Consider the following 17,879-nt stretch of genomic DNA (forward strand, 5'->3'; position numbering starts at 1 on the left):
TCAGAATGGACCATCCTGGATATATTCTATGATGGTTTATCTGAGCTATCAAAGATGTCACTGGACACTTCTGCAGGTGGATCCATTCACCTAAAGAAAACGCCTGCAGAAGTTCAAGAACTCATTGACATGGTTGCTAATAACCAGTTCATGTACACTTCTGAAAGGAATCCTGTGAATAATGGGACGCCTATGAAGAAGGGAGTTCTTGAAGTTGATACTCTGAATGCCATATTGGCTCAGAATAAAATATTGACTCAGCAAGTCAATATGATCTCTCAGAGTCTGCATGGAATGCAAGCTGCATCCAACAGTACTCAAGAGGCATCTTCTGAAGAAGAAGCTTATGATCCTGAGAACCCTGCAATAGCAGAGGTAAATTACTTAGGTGAACCTTATGGAAACACCTATAACTCAACATGGAGAAATCATCCAAATTTCTCATGGAAGGATCAAAAGCCCCAACAAGGCTTTAATAATGGTGGAAGAAACAGGTTTAGCAATAGCAAGCCTTTTCCATCATCCACTCAGCAACAGACAGAGAACTCTGAACAAAATGCTTCTAATTTAGCAAATCTAGTCTCTGATCTATCTAAGGCCACTGTAAGTTTCATGAATGAAACAAGGTCTTCCATTAGAAATTTGGAAGCACAAGTGGGCCAGCTGAGTAAAAGGATCACTGAAATCCCTCCTAGTACTCTCCCAAGCAATACAGAAGAGAACCCAAAAGGAGAGTGCAAGGCCATTGACATAAGCGCCATGGCCGAACCTGTGAGGAGAGGAGAGGACGTGAATCCCAAGGAGGAAGACCTCCTGGGACGTCCAGTGACCAATAAGGAGCTTCCCTCTGAGGAACCAAAGGACTCTGAGGCTCATCTAGAGACCATAGAGATTCCATTGAACCTCCTTATACCCTTCATGAGCCCTGATGAGTATTCCTCTTCTGAAGAGAATGAGGATGTCACTGAAGAGCAAACTGCCAAGTTTCTTGGCGCAATCATGAAGCTGAATGCCAAATTATTTGGCATTGATGCTTGGGAAGTTGAACCTCCCTTGTTCATCAATGAACTAAGTGATCTGGATCAACTGACATTGCCTCAGAAGAGACAGGATCCAGGAAAGTTCTTAATACCCTGTACCATAGGCACCATGATCTTTAAGGCTCTGTGTGACCTTGGTTCAGGAATAAACCTCATGCCCCTCTCTGTAATAGAGAAACTGGGAATCTATGGGGTGCAAGCTGCTAAAATCTCACTAGAGATGGCAGACAGCTCAAGAAGACAGGCTTATGGACAAGTAGAAGATGTATTAGTAAAGGTTGAGGGCCTTTACATACCTACTGATTTCATAGTCCTGGATACTGGAAAGGAAGAGGATGAATCCATCATCCTAGGAAGACCTTTCCTGGCCACAGCAAGAGCTATGATTGATGTTGACAGAGGTGAAATAGTCCTTCAATGGAATGAGAACTCCCTTGTGTTTAAAACTCAAGGATCTCCCTCTGCAACCATGGAGAGGAAGCAGCAAAAGCTTCTCTCCAAGCAGAGTCAACCAGAGCCCCCACAGTCAAACTCTAAGTTTGGTGTTGGGAGGCCACAACCAAACTCTAAGTTTGGTGTTGAACTCCCATATCCAAACTCTAAGTTTGGTGTTGGAGAGTCTCAACAAAGCTCTGCACATCTGTGAGGCTCCATGAGAGCCCACTGTCAAGCTATTGACATTAAAGAAGCGCTTGTTGGGAGGCAACCCAATGTTTATCTAATTCTTATTTTTATTGTTTGTCATGTTTTCTTAGGTTCATGATCATGTGGAGTCACAAAATAAATAGAAAAATTGAAAATGGAATCAAAAACAGCAGAAGAAAAATCACACCCTGAAGGAGCATCTGTCTGGCGTTCAGCGCCAGAACAGAGCATGGTTCTGGCGCTGAACGCCCAAAATGGGCAACTTCTGGGCGCTGAACGCCAGAACAGGCATGGTTCTGGCGTTCAACGCCAGAAATGGCAGCAATTGGGCGTTGAACGCCCAAAATGGGCACCAACCTGGCGCTGAACGCCCAGAGTTGTGTGCAAAGGCATTTTTACATGCCTAATGGGTGCAGGGATGTAAATCATTGACACCTCAGGATCTGTGGACCCCACAGGATCCACTCAGGATCTGTGGACCCCACAGGATCCACTCAGGACCTGTGGACCCCACAGGATCCCCACCTACCTCCACTCACTTCTTCTCACCACTCTCTTTCACACAACCCCATAAACACTCTTCCCTAAAAACCCCTCACCAATCACCTCTATCTCTCTTCCCCACTAAACCTTCACCACTCACATCCATCTCCTCTTCCCCATAAACCTACCTCATAAACTCCACCTACCTTCAAAATTCAAAATCAATTTCCCACCCAAACCCACCCATATGACCGAACCAATACCCCACCTCCCTACCCTTTATAAAGCCCTCCATTCTTCTTCAAATTCACACAACACACCCCTCTACACTCTCCTTAGCCGAAACCACATCTCCCTCTCCCTCTCCATATTTCTTCTTCTTCTTCTTCTATTCTTTTGTTTATTGCTCGAGGGCGAGCAATATTCTAAGTTTGGTGTGGTAAAAGCATAGCTTTTTTTGTTTTTCCATTACCATTGATGGCATCTAAGACCGGAGAATCCTCTAGAAGAGGGAAAAGGAAGACAAAAGCTTCCACATCCGAGTCATGGGAGATGGAAAGGTTCATCTCCAAAGCCCATCAAGACCACTTCTATGACGTTGTGGCCAAGAAGAAGGTGATCCCTGAGGTCCCTTTTAAACTCAAAAGAAATGAGTATCCGGAGATCCGACATGAAATTCAAAGAAGAGGTTGGGAAGTTCTAACAAATCCCATCCAACAAGTCGGCATCCTAATGGTTCAAGAGTTCTATGCCAATGCATGGATCACCAAGAACCATGATCAAAGTAAGAACCCGGATCCAAAGAACTATGTTACAATGGTTCGGGGGAAATACTTAGATTTTAGTCCGGAGAATGTGAGGTTGGCGTTCAACTTGCCATACATGGAAGAGAACACACACCCCTACACAAGGAGAGTCAACTTTGATCAAAGGTTGGACCAAGTCCTTATGGACATATGTGTAGAAGGAGCTCAATGGAAGATTGACTCCAAAGGCAAGCCGGTTCAACTAAGAAGATTGGACCTCAAGCCTATAGCTAGAGGATGGTTGGAGTTTATTCAATGCTCAATCATTCCCACTAGCAACCGGTCTGAAGTTACTATAGACCGGGCCATCATGATCCATAGCATCATGATTGGAGAAGAGGTGGAAGTTCATGAGATTATACCTCAAGAACTCTACAAGGTGGCTGACAAGTCCTCCACTATGGCAAGGTTAGCCTTCCCTCACCTCATTTGCCATCTATGTTACTCAGCTGGGATTGACATAGAGGGAGATATCCTCATTAAAGAGGAAAAGCCCATCACTAAGAAAAAGATGGAGCAAGCAAGAGAGCCCAGTCATGGAGCTCAAGAGGCGCAAGAAGCTCATCACCATGAGATTTCGGAAATGCCTCAAATGCACTTTCCTCCACAAAACTATTGGGAGCACATCAACACCTCCCTAGAAGAATTGAGTTCCAATATGGGACAACTAAGGGTGGAACATCAAGAGCACTCCATCATGCTTCATGAAATAAGAGAAGATCAAAAAGCAATGAGGGAGGAGCAACAAAGACAAGGAAGAGACATAGAAGAGCTCAAGGACATCATTGGTTCCTCAAGAAGGAAACGCCACCATCACTAAGGTGGATTCATTCCTTGTTCTTGCTTTCTCTGTTTTTCGTTTTCTATATTATGTGCTTATCAATGTTTGCGCCTTTATTACATGATCATTAGTAGTTAGTAACTTTGTCTTAAAGATATGAATGTCCTATGAATCCATCACCTCTCTTAAAAGAAAAATGTTTTAATTCAAAAGAACAAGAAGTACATGAGTTTCGAATTTATCTTTGAACTTAGTTTAATTATATTGATGTAGTGACAATGCTTCTTATTTTCTGAATGTATGCTTGAACAGTGCATATGCCTTTTGAAGTTGTTGTTTAAGAATGTTAAATATGTTGGCTCTTGAAAGAATGATGACTAGGAGACATGTTATTTGATAATCTGAAAAATCATAAAAAAATGATTCTTGAAGCAAGAAAAAGCAGCAAAGAGCAAAGCTTGCAGAAAAAAAAAATAGAAAGAAAAAGAAAAAGCAAGCAGAAAAAGCCAATAACCCTTAAAACCAAAAGGCAAGGGCAAATAAAAAGGATCCCAAGGCTTTGAGCATCAGTGGATAGGAGGGCCTAAAGGAATAAAATCCTGGTCTAAGCGGCTAAACCAAGCTGTCCCTAACCATGTGTTTGTGGCGTGTAGGTGTCAAGTGAAAACTTGAGACTGAGCGGTTAAAGTCAAGGTCCAAAGCAAAAATAAAGAGTGTGCTTAAGAATCCTGGACACCTCTAATTGGGGACTCTAGCAAAGCTGGGTCACAATCTGAAAAGGTTCACCCAATTATGTGTCTGTGGCATTTATGTATCCGGTGGTAATACTGGAAAACAAGGTGCTTAGGGCCACGGCCAAGACTCATAAAGAAGCTGTGTTCGAGAATCATCATACTGAACTAGGAGAGTCAATAACACTATTCGAAATCTGAAGTTCCTATAGATGCCAATCATTCTAAACTTCAATGGATAAAGTGAGATGCCAAAACTATTCAAGAGGCAAAAAGCTATAAGTCCCACTCATATGATTAAAACTATGTTTCATTGATAGTTTAGAATTTATAGTATATTCTCTTCTTTTTATCCTATTTGATTTTCAGTTGCTTGGGGACAAGCAACAATTTAAGTTTGGTGTTGTGATGAGCGGATAATTTATACGCTTTTTGGCATTGTTTTTAGTATGTTTTTAGTAGGATCTAGTTACTTTTAGGGATGTTTTCATTAGTTTTTATGTTAAATTTACATTTCTGGACTTTACTATGAGTTTGTGTGTTTTTCTATGATTTCAGGTATTTTCTGGCTGAAATTGAGGGACTTGAGCAGAAATCAGATTCAGAGGTTGAAAAAGGACTGTTGATGCTGTTGGATTCTGACCTCCCTGCACTCAAAGTGGATTTTCTGGAGCTACAGAACTCAAAATGGCGCGCTTCCAATTGTGTTGGAAAGTAGACATCCAGGGCTTTCCAACAATATATAATAGTCCATACTTTGGCCAAGAATTGACGACGTAAACTGGCGTTCAACGCCAGCCTTCTGCCCAAATCTGGCGTCCAGCGCCAGAAAAGGATCCAAAACCAGAGTTGAACGCCCAAACTGGCACAGAAACTGGCGTTCAACTCCACAAATGGCCTCTGCACGTGCAACACTCAGGCTCAGCCCAAACACACACCAAGTGGGCCCCGGAAGTGGATTTATACATCAAATACTTACTCATGTAAACCCTAGTAGCTAGTTTATTATAAATAGGACCTCTTACTATTGTATTAGGCATCCTGGATTGTATTTTGATCCTGTGATCTCGTTTAGGGGGCTGGCCATCTCGGCCATGCCTGGACCTTCACTTATGTATTTTCATACGGTAGAGTTTCTACACTCCATAGATTAAGGTGTGGAGCTCTGCTGTTCCTCAAAGATTAATGCAAAGTACTACTGTTTTCTATTCAATTCTTCTTATTTCGCTTCTAAGATATCCATTCGCACCCAAGAACGTGATGAAGGTGATGATTATGTGTGACGCTCATCACCATTCTCCCCTATGAACACGTGCCTGACAAACACTTCTGTTCTACATGAATTAAGCTAGAATGAGTATCTCTTAGATCTCTTAACCTGAATCTTCGTGGCGTAAGCTAGAATGATGGCGGCATTCAAGAGAATCTGGAAGGTCTAAACCTTGTCTGTGGTATTCTGAGTAGGATTCAATGATTGAATGACTGTGACGAGCTTCAAACTCGCGAGTGCTGGGCGTTAGTGACAGACGCAAAAGGAGGGTGAATCCTATTCCAGCATGATCGAGAACCGACAGATGAATAGCCGTGCCGTGACAGGGTGTGTGAGCATATTATTCACTGAGAGGAGGGGATGTAGCCACTGACAACGGTGATGCCCTTGCATAAAGCCAGCCATGGAAAGGAGTAAGACTGATTGGATGAAGATAGCAGGAAAGCAGAGGTTCAGAGGAACGAAAAGCATCTCCATTCGCTTATCTGAAATTCCTACCAATGATTTACATAAGTATCTCTATCTCTATTTTATTAATTAATATTCGAAAACACCATTATCAATTTATATCTGCCTGACTGAGATTTACAAGGTGACCATAGCTTGCTTCATACCAACAATCTCCGTGGGATTCGACCCTTACTCACGTAAGGTATTACTTGGACGACCCAGTGCACTTGCTGGTCAGTTGTATCGAAGTTGTGACAATTATGAATTAAGATCAAAGCACCAAGCTTTGGAGCCATTACCAGGGATTGTTTGAGCCTGGACATCACAATTTCGTGCACCAATACCCCTACCTGTACCTTGGCCCCATTACAACCTTGAAAAGACCTCATGATGTTTGCATTGGTATATTAACTGTTGTTGATTGGTTAGGAGAAGAACAAAAGTTAGAAAGCATGATTTGAGAAGGATAGAGTGATTACCCTATACACTAGAGATTAGAGCGTACATACATTATCAGTGAGGGTTCAATGCTTGAATTTTCATGTTCCCGGCTTTCATGAGCTATCTTCTTGCACTTTTATCTGTTTTATTGTATAATGATAGAATTAGTGGAATTTGATTTGTAATTGTTTTGAAGAGCTTATTTACTTTTGATCAAGTGGGCAAGAATCATATAGTTGCATTTATTTATATATATATAGGCTTGCATTGCATTTCATGAGTTTCTACATGTTCATACTTATTTCCTTATCTCCTTCAATTAAGCATGAGGACATGCTAATGTTTAAGTGTGGGGAGGTTGATAAATCACTATTTTATGGTTTATATTGTGTTTAATTGTGTGGTTTTATCATGATCCTTACCCACTTATATCATTAAATTAGCATGAAATTATAATTCCTTCCTGAATTTATAACATGTTTGAAAACTGCTTCCTAGAGACTTTAATTATGTATTTTTAATTCTCCTTTATTCCATTCGATGCCGTGATATGTGTGTTGAGTGTTTCAGACTTTATAGGGCATGAATGAGTTGGAGATTGGAAAGGAAGCTAGCAAAAATGGAAAGAACACAAGAATTTGAGGAGATAGCCAGCGAGAAGTGACGCGGTCGCATGGCTCACGCGACCGTGCAAAGGAGAGCAAATCGCAGTGACGCGGCCGCATGGCTCACGCGGCCGCGCGGATTGGAAAAGCTCAAGCAACGCGGTAGCATGGACGACGCGAACGCGTGGCAAGGAAAAGCGCGAATGACGCGTCCGCATGGATGACGCGATCGTGTGACATGTGCGATCTGCATAATCTGCAGAATTCGCTGGGGGCGATTTTGGACCCTATTTCGACCCAGTTTTCGGCCCGGAACAGCAGACTAGAGCCAGAGAATATGCAGAAACAAAAGACAACATTCATTCTACATAGTTTTCAGTTTTAGATCTAGTTTTACTCCTTTAGGTTTTTCTCTCTAGGTTTTAGAATTTTAATTTTTAATTGGTCTTAGCATTGGAACATTGAGAAGAGTTATTTCCTCATCAAGACTTCGTCATTCTAGTTCGTTCTCTTAACTTGGTTTTATTCTTCTATGTTCTTTGCTTTGTTCAATTTTGTCATTTGAATACTTTCATGACTATTTAATACAAGGATTAATTCTTCCATTTTAATTTATTTTCCATTCCAATAATCATGTCTTCTTTTAATTCTCTTTCATATGTTATGGATTTATTATTTATAATGAGCGAGTAGTTTCTTCACTTGATGGGGAGTTGATTGAAAGGAACTCTTGAGTTGGAAGGATTGAAAGAGAATTTGTAATTGGGTTAACTATTGGATTGCTATCCAGTCACTAACACCAATCCCTTTGAACTAAGTGGGTTGCAACTCGTGAATAGATCTAGAATTCCAACTTGTTTGACTTTCCTTTACCTAGTAAAGGATAACTAAATAGAACAACCATTAATTATAAATTAATCTTGAAATCATCCCATCAATAATAGAGATTCCAACTAATCAACTCCCAGTCAAGGCTTTTATTCATATTATTTAAATTTTCTCAATTTAATTTTCTATCTACTCAACTCAACTTTTTGGAACATCTGATTAATAAAATAGCACACTTTTCTGCAACTCGTTGGGAGACGACCTGGGACTCCAACTCCCAGTAATTTTTAATTTAAACTCTCTGTGACATATCTCTAAATTGATAGGCAGATTTTCAGTGAGTTAAGAACTATACTTGCAACGTAACTATTTTAATAATTTTTAATTCACCAACTTCTGTGTCTCATCAATAGCCCAGTCCACAGTAACTTCAGACCGGTTACTAGTAGGAATGATAGAGCGTTGGATGAACTCTAGCCATCCCCTAGCCACGGGTTTGAGGTCAAGCCTTCTTAATTGAACCGGCCTGCCTCTTGAGTCTCTCTTCCATTGAGCTCCTTCCACACAGATGTCCATGAGGACTTGGTCCAACCTTTGATCAAAGTTGACCCTTCTAGTGAAAGGGTAAAGATCTTCTTGCATCATTGGCAAGTTGAATGCCAACCTCACATTTTCCGGTCTGAAATCCAAGTATTTCTTCCAAACCATTGTGGGCCAATTCTTTGGGTTCGGGTTCTCACTTTGATCATGGTTCTTAGTGATCCATGCATTGGCATAGAACTCTTGAACCATTAAGATCCCGACTTGTTGGATGGGGTTGGTGAGAATTTCCCAACCTCTTCTTCAAATCTCACATCGGATCTTCAGATATTCACTCTTTTTGAGCATGAAGGGGACCTCGGGGATCACCTTTTTCTTGGCCACAACTTCATAGAAGTGGTCTTGATAGACCTTTGAGATGAATCTCTCCATCTCCCATGACTCGGAGGTGGAAGCAATTGCCTTCCCTTTTCTCTTTCTAGAGGTTTCTCCGGCCTTAGGTGCCATTAATGGTTATGGAAAAACAAAATAAAAGCAGAGCTTTTTCCACACCAAACTTAAAATGTTTGCTCGTCTTCGAGCAAAAGAAGAAAGAAAGGAGGAGAAGAAGAAGAAATGGAGGAGATGGAGTGTTGGTTTGGGTTCGGCCAAGGGGGGTAGTAGTGTGTATGTTGTGTGAAATTGAAGGTAGTGACGAGGGGTATTTATAGGGTAAGGGAGAGAGGGAATTCGGTCATGAAGGGGGTGGGTTTGGGAGGGAAATGGTTTGAATTTGAATGGTGAGGTAGGTGGGGTTTTATGAAGGATGGATGTGAGTGGTGAAGAGATTGTGGGAAAGAGGGTAAGATTTGATAGGTGAAGGGTGTTTGGGGAAGAGGTATTGAGGTGATTGGTCAAGGGTGTATGGGAAAGAGTGTTATGAAAAGGTGTGAAGAGGAGAAAAGAAGAGGTGGGGTAGGTGGGGATCCTGTGGGGTCCACAGATCCTGAGGTGTCAAGGAATTCAAGTCCCTGCACCATTCTGGCATTTAAACGCCCATTGTGTGCCAAATCTGGCATTTAACGCCAGCTCTGCTACCTTTCCTGGTGTTAAACGCCAGCCTGCTGCCCTTTTTTGGCGTTTAACGCCATCCAGACACCCTTTTCTGGTGTTAAACGCCCAGAATGCTACCCATTCTGGCATTTAACACCCAGAATGCTGCAAGACTGGGCGTTAAACGTCCATTTTGCTATCCTTACTGGCATTTAAATGCCAGTAAGCCTGTCCTCCAGGGTGTTCTATTTTTGATGCTGTTTTTGATTTCGCTTTAATTTTGTAGTTGTTTTTGTGACTTCACATGATCATCAACCTAAAGAAAACATAAAATAACAATGGAAAACAAATAAATATAATTAAATAACATTGGGTTGCCTCCCAATAAGCACTTCTTTAATGTCAATAGCTTGACAGTGAGCTCTTAGAGAGCTTCACAGAGACTTAGAGCTTAATGGTGTTGGCTTCCCAACACCAAACTTAGAAGTTGAGTGTGGGGGCTCTGTTTGACTCTGTATTGAGAGAAGCTTTTCATGCTTCCTCTCCATGGTTACAGAAGAAGATCCTTGAGCCTTAAACACAAGGTAGTCCTCATTCAATTGAAGGACTAACTCTCCTCTGTCCACATCAATCACAGCTCTTGATGTGGCTAGGAAGGGTCTTCCAAGGATAATGGAATCATCCTCTTCCTTTCCAGTGTCTAGGATTATGAAATCAGTAGGGATGTGCAGGCCTTCAACCTTTACTAAGACATCCTCTACAAGTCCATAAGCCTGTTTCCTTGAATTGTCTGCCATCTCTAGTGAGATTCTTGTAGCTTGCACCTCAAAGATCCCTAGTTTCTCTATTACAGAGAGGGGCATGAGGTTTATCCCTGACCCCAGGTCACACAGAGCCTTCTCAAAGGTTATGGTGCCTATGGTACAAGGTATTAAGAACTTTCCCGGATCCTGTTTCTTCTGAGGTAATTTTAGTTGAACCAGATCATTCAGTTCATTGATGAACAATGGAGGTTCATCCTCCCAAGTCTCATTACCAAATAACTTGGCATTCAGCTTCATGATTGCTCCTAGATACTGAGCAACTTTCTCTTCAATAATATCTTCATCCTCTTTAGAGGAAGAATACTCATCAGAGCTCATGAATGGCAATAGTATGTTCAGTGGAATCTCTATGGTCTCTATATGAGCCTCAGATTCCTTTGGTTCCTCATTAGGGAACTCCTTGGAGGCCAGTGGACGTCCATTGAGGTCTTCCTCACTGGAAATCACTGCCTTTCCCTCCTCTACAGGTTCGGCCATGTTGGACGTGTAGATGGCCTTGCACTCTCTCTTTGGATTCTCTTCTGTATTGCTTGGGAGAGTACTAAGAGGGAGTTCAGTAACTCTTTTACTCAGCTGACCCACTTGTACCTCTAAATTTCTAATGGAGGACCTTGCTTCAGTCATGAAACTGAGAGTGGTCTTAGATAGATCAGAGACTACAGTTGCTAAGTCAGAGTGGCTCTGCTTAGAATTCTCTGTCTGTTACTGAGAAGATGATGGAAAAGGTTTGCTATTGCTAAACCTATTTCTTCCACCATTATTATTATTGAAGCCTTGATTAGGCTTCTGTTGATCCTTCCATGACAAATTAGGACGATTCCTCCATGAAGGATTGTAAGTGTTACCATAGGAATCTCCCATGTAATTCACTTCTTCCATTCTAGGATTCTCAGGGTCATAGGCTTCTCCTTCAGAGGAGGCTTCCTTAGTATTACTGGATGCAGCTTGCATTCCAGTCAGACTCTGAGATATCATATTGACTTACTGAGTCAATATTTTATTCTAAGCCAATATGGCATTCAGAGTATCAATCTCAAGAACTCATTTCTTCTGAATTGTCCCATTATTCACAAGATTCCTTTCAGAAGTGTACATGAACTGGTTATATGCAACCATTTCAATGAGTTCCTGGGCTTCTTCAGGCATCTTCTTCAGATGAAGAGATCCACCAGTAGAGTTGTCCAATGACATCTTGGACAATTCAGATAGACCATCATAGAATATACATAAGATGCTCCATTCTAAAAGCATGCCAGAAGGGCACATTCTGATCAATTGCTTGTATCATTTCCAAGCTTCATAGAGGGATTCTTCTTCCTTCTGTCTGAAGTTTTGGACTTCCACTCTAAGCTTACTCAACTTTTGAGGTGGAAAGAATTTGGCCAAGAAAGCATTGGCCAACTTTTTCCAAGAGTTCAGGCTTTCTTTAGGTTGTGAATCCAACCATGTCCTAGCTCTCTCTCTTACAGCAAAAGAAAAAAGCATAAGTCTGTAGACCTCAGGATTAACCCCATTGGTCTTCACAGTGTCACAGATTTGCAAGAATTCAGCTAAAAACTGATGAGGATCTTCCAATGGAAGTCCATGAAACTTGCATTTCTGCTGCATTAAAGAAACTAATTGAGGCTTAAGCTCAAAGTTATATGCTCCAATTGCAGGAATTGAGATGCTTCTTCCACAGAAGTCAGAGGAGGGTGCAATAAAGTCACCAAGCATCTTCCTTGCATCTCCACCATTGTTGTTATTTTCGGCTGCCATAACTTCTTCTTTTTCGAAAATTTATGTTAAGTCCTCTCCAGAGTGTTGTGCTTTAGCTTTTCTTAGCTTCCTCTTTAGAGTCCTTTCATGTTCAGGATCAGCTTCAACAAGAATATTCTTATCCTTGTTCCTGCTCATATGAAAAAGAAGAGAACAAAGAAAGAAGAGGAATCCTCTATGTCACAATATAGAGATTCCTTTATGTGAGTAGAAGAAGAGAAGAATAGAAGAATGATGTAGAGAGAAGAGATGGAGAATTCGAACACAGAGGGGAGAGAGGGTTCGAATTATAAGAAGAAGAGAAGTGTTAGTAAATAAATAAAATAAATAGAAAGGGATGAGAGAGAGAGTTTTCGAAAATAATTAAAAAGAAAAGAAAAATATTTTTATTTTTATTTTAATTATTAGTTAGAATTCAAAAATTAAGAAGAGAAATAAAATTAAATTAAAATTTAAAATAATTAGTTAATTAAAAAAGAATTTTGAAAAAGTGGTGAGGAGTTTTCAAAAATTAGAGAGAGAAAAGTAGTTAGGTGGTTTTGAAAAAGATAAGAATTAGTAAACTTTTAAAATCAAACAAAAAGTCAAGTAGTTAATTGAAAAAGATTTGAAAATCAATTTTGAAAAGATAGGAAGTTAGAAAAAGATTTTGAAATCAAATTTTGAAAAAGATTTGAAAAGGAAATTAAAAAGATTTAATTTTTGAAATTAAAGTTGATTACTTGACTAATAAGAAACTAAAAGATATGATTCTAGAATTTAAAGATTGAACCTTTCTTAATAGGCAAGTATCAACTTGAAAATTTTTGAATCTAAACATTAATTTTTAGCATTAATTATGAAATAAAAATAAGAGAAAGATTTTGAAAATCAAATTTTTAAAGTTTTCGAAAATATATAAAAAAAATAAAAAAGATTTGATTTTTGAAAAAGTTTTGAAAAGATAGGATTTTTAAATTGAAAATTTGACTTGACTCATAAGAAACAACTAAATTTTAAAAATTTTTGACTAAGTCAATCCAAAATTTCAAAATTTATGAGTGAAATAAGGGAAAGATATATTTTTTATTTTTCTGAATTTTTATGAGGAGAGAGAAAAACACAAAAATGACACAAGACATAAAAATTATGAATCAAAATAAGAAAAATATGCAAGAACACTTTGAATGTTAAGATGAACATCAAGAACACTTTGAAGATCAAGATGAACACCAAGAACTTATTTTTGAAAATTTTTAAGAAAAGAAAGACATGCAAGACACCAAACTTAGAAATTTTTAATGTTGAGACACTAACAAATTGAAAATGCATATGAAAAACAACAACAAACACAAAACAAGAAAATCACAATATTAAACAAAGACAATCATCAAGAACAACTTGAAGATCATGAAGAACACCATGCATGAATTTTCGAAAATTTTAAGAAAAATTAAAAAGATGCAATTGACACCAAACTTAAAATTTGACACTAGACTCAAACAAAAAACACAAAATATTTTTGGTTTTTATGATTTTATTAATTTTTTGGTATTTTTCGAAAATTAATTAGGAAAAAAAAATAAAGTGATACAAAATTTTTAATAAGAATTCCAAAAATCATGCAATGTTAGTCTAAAGTTTCGGTCCAAAAGAATTAGACATGGCCAATGGCCAGCCAAGCTTTAAGTGAAAGCTTCGGTCCAAAAGAATTAGACATGGCCAAATAGCCAGCCAAGCTTTAGCATAAAACATACAAGCATGTCAATGAGAAGTGGAAGCCTCAGTCCAAAAGAATTAGACATGGCTAAACAGCCAGCCAGGCTTCAACATATCTTATGAAACTCTAGAATTCGTTCTTAAAAATTCTGAAGAACATTTTTTTTTGAAAACATTTAAAAATTTTTTTTGAGTTTTTTGAAATATAAAAATAAGAAGCTTAAAAATAAAATAAAATTACCTAATCTAAGCAACAAGATGAACCGTCAGTTGTCCAAACTCGAACAATCCCCGGCAACAGTGCCAAAAACTTGGTGCACGAAATTGTGATTCACACTTTTCACAACTCCGATGCAACTAACCAGCAAGTGCACTGGGTCGTCCAAGTAATAAACCTTATGTGAGTAAAGGTCGATCTCACGGAGATTGTCGGCTTGAAGCAAGCTATGGTCATCCTTGTAAATCTCAGTTAGGCGGATTAAATTGGTTATGAGATTTTGATAATTAAAATATAAATAAAACATAAAATAAAATAAAGTTACTTATGTAATTCACTGGTGGGAATTTCAGATAAGCGTATGGAGATGCTTTGTTACTTCTAAACCTCTGCTTTCCTATTGCCTTCTTCCAACCATGCGTTACCTCCTTCCATGGCAAGCTGTATGATCCTCTTGGATGAAAACAAATCCATGTACGATCTCTGTACGGCTAATCAACTATCGGATTTCTCGTCTCGGATGAAAAATACCATGTACAGCTACCGCACGGCTAATCATATGTCGGTTCTCGCTAGCGTCGGAATAGGACCATTGTCCTTTTGCACACTGTTACTGCACCCAACATTCGCAAGTTTGAAGCTCGTCACAGTCATCCCTTCCCAGATCTTACTCAGAATACCATAGACAAGGTTTAGACTTTTCGGATCTCAGGAATGCTGCCAATGGTTCTAGCCTATACCACGAAGGTTCTAATATCAAATTCAGATGCTCTGTTGTCAGGAGAAACGATGTGAATCGTTGATTAGAGACCCAAGAGAATATACTCCGGCTGTCGTCCAATGACTACGTTGAACATCATGTAGACCGCTTGTGGTTGTCAGGCACGCGAATCTTGGCTAAGCGAGTAACGAAGATAGTGGGTGATTGTCACGGGTCACCCCTTCATTCTGACTTAACTGAATTAAGAACAAGAGTATATCTTGGAGAAGAAGTAGGCATGAATTGAAGGAAAAACAATAGTACTTGCATTAATTCATGAAGAATAGCAGAGCTCTACACCTTAATCTATGGGGTGTAGAAACTCCACCGTAGAAAATACATAAGTGAAAGAGGTCTAGGCATGGCCGTGAGGCCAGCCTCCAAATGTGTACAATAGTCTATATGGTTCTCAAGATCAAAAGTGATCCCAAGATAGATAAATAAGTCTCTAAAAGTAGTTTTTATACTAAACTAGTTACTAGGGTTTACTGAAACTGAGTAACTAAATGCAGATAGTGCAGAAATCCACTTTCGGGGCCCACTTGGTGTGTGCTTGGGCTGAGAATTGAAGCTTTTTCGTGCTTAGACTGTTTCTGGAGTTAAACACCGGCTTTGGTGCCAGTTTGGGCGTTTTACGCCAGAATTTTTAGGCTGACTTTGAACGCCAGTTTGGGCCATCAAATCTGGGGCAAAGTATGGACTATTATATATTGTTGAAAATTTTAGGATGTCTACTTTCTAACGCAATTGAGAGCACACCAATTGGGTTTCTGTAACTCCAGAAAATCCACTTCGAGTGCAGGGAGGTCAGAATCCAACAGCATCTGCAGTCCTTTTTCAGCCTCTGAATAAGATTTCGCTCAGGTCCCTCAATTTCAGCCAGAAAATACCTAAAATTATAGAAAAACACACAAACTCATAGTAAAGTCCAGAAATGTGATTTTTGAATAAAAACTAATAAAAACATGATAAAAATTAACTAAAACATACTAAAAACTATGTAAAAACAATGCCAAAAAGGGTATAAATTATCCGCTCATCACTCAGCTTTGGCGCGATAGTCAAGGAACCATCTCTAATGCTCTCAATCAATACCTGGCAGACGATGCTCAATATTTTGTTCAGTCGTGAATGTTGGCTCGTAAAAAATATTATACAACCTCAACCTTGTTTTCTTCCAAGACTTCCCTATGCTTTTCAAAATATTTTTCTTGATAGTTCCTTCGTTATCTTCATCAAAGTAGAAAATTTGCTACAAAGATAATACAATTTGTCAATTATTGTAAAAATAAGCAGATTTAATTCAAAGGGGATATAAAATTTTACCTTGACATATTCGTTATAAACCTTGTTTTTAGTGATAATCTTACGCCAACTTTCCTCAAAGATATAAAATTTTTCATAGTCAGATCCCAGCAGACCAAGCACGCCACTCAACAGTCCAGCTTCGTCTCCAATTGGTTGCTTTGCGTTGTTGAACTTGAGCACGATCCTTCTACCGTTAGGCCGTTCCATAGCCTCCCTCACGCTTAATTTTGCGGGCTTGATTGTGCCGTCGGCATCTATAAGCCAAATTTAATACCTTATGTGTGTCTCCGTTGTGGACATTATGCACGAAAAATAATACATAACATGGGGTCTAACTCGAATTGAAGAAAGAAAAATAATTGAATATGTTACTGATGTTCTTAATTGTCCAAAACTCTGTAGTCTTGCGTCCTTTGCGACTCTGAGCTCCGGAAGCAACAAAGGATTGGTCATCAACTTCTTGATCAAGAGAATCTACCTCATCTGCATTAGCGTCCAAGTTTTCGTGGCATGGCTCCGAGTTGTGAATGCTACTTGTGCTCATCTGTGGAGCAGGCCTTCGTTCACTGCGCGGTGGACGGTACGGGTGTGAAGTTGCTGGGACACCATCACCACTGGCCGGGAGAATTTGAGCGACATCATGGTGGGAAGCTGAAGCCGGAAGCGGAGCCGCTTGAGGATGCTGACATGCTGGTCTGAGTTTTGGTTTTTTCGTGTAACAACCTTTCCTAGCTATCTTAATGTCTGAATACCAGGAATGCAGAAAAAAATCAAGTCATTTTAGATCCAATTAAGAGTATTTTAAATAAATGAAAGAAGGACAAGTATTCACAAATTGGTCAAATACACAAATCATAATTTCTCATCCTTAGTACTAAGTCTAACCATGTTAAAAACTTTTTTCTTGGATATCAAACTCTATTTTGCAAATAATCCATGTATAGCAAGAAAGTTTATTATTATAGTTTTGGGATAATCAAATGAAACTCTTGTATATATCACAAACTAAAAATTTCTCATCATGATCTCAATAATCATAATATATTTACCTCATCCACCCAATTAAATACAAGTTCTAAATGAAAGAAGGACAAGTATTCACAAATTGGTCAAATACACAAATCAATTTACTTTATAGGCGAGGTGCGTTTGGTAACAGATGAGATGATTAATTGGAGTAGGATTTCAGCAAAAGATGAGACATGATTAATTGGAAGGTTCAGAGCATTGGTTATCATGATAGGACTTTGATAAAATTTCTCATCTCTTTAGAAATTACCTAATTTGATAAGAAGACAAAGGAGTAAGGTAAACATAACGAAACATACACAAACTCCATTTACAATAAGAACACCTACTGTAATCACATTTTAACATCACACATTTTATTGAAAGAAAGGGGTGGTTATCGGAGCAGAGAGGACGGGCCAACAGCTGTCTCGAACCGATGACGACCACGCGGGCAGAGACAGCGACGCGACTGGCAGCTTCTACAGACTGAGAATGCGACGTGAGATGAGCAGTCCTCGTCGGCGACAGCAAACGCAGGCCAAAGCGCGAGAGGTGAGAACTTCTCTTGGTGGGGGGGGGGGGGACTTGGTTCAATGTATTCAGAGCTGTGAGGTAGGACTGAAGTGTATAAGGATTGTGAAGAAGATGTGA

At 39.4% G+C, this 17,879-nt stretch overlaps 1 protein-coding gene and 1 non-coding gene across 2 annotated transcripts; one reads left to right on the plus strand and one right to left on the minus strand.

The window, feature by feature from the left end:
* The first annotated feature begins 11,725 nt into the window (after positions 1-11,725).
* LOC148581452 (small nucleolar RNA R71) lies at positions 11,726-11,829 on the plus strand. Its single transcript, XR_015896691.1, has one exon. It is a non-coding gene; the product is annotated as a small nucleolar RNA R71 (small nucleolar RNA).
* Positions 11,830-15,746: 3,917 nt separating this feature from the next.
* LOC148581453 (uncharacterized) lies at positions 15,747-17,083 on the minus strand. The gene is made up of 5 exons (XM_088492382.1): positions 17,065-17,083; positions 16,590-16,961; positions 16,236-16,471; positions 16,005-16,161; positions 15,747-15,799 (listed from the first exon to the last, which is right to left on the minus strand). Exons 1-5 carry the CDS (start codon positions 17,081-17,083, stop codon positions 15,747-15,749), a joined length of 837 nt encoding a protein of 278 aa, XP_088348508.1.
* Positions 17,084-17,879: the final 796 nt, after the last annotated feature.

Source organism: Arachis ipaensis, chromosome B10 (genome assembly GCF_059453495.1).
Source record: "Arachis ipaensis isolate K30076 ecotype BB chromosome B10, ASM5945349v1, whole genome shotgun sequence".
NCBI classification, from domain to species: domain Eukaryota; kingdom Viridiplantae; phylum Streptophyta; class Magnoliopsida; order Fabales; family Fabaceae; genus Arachis; species Arachis ipaensis.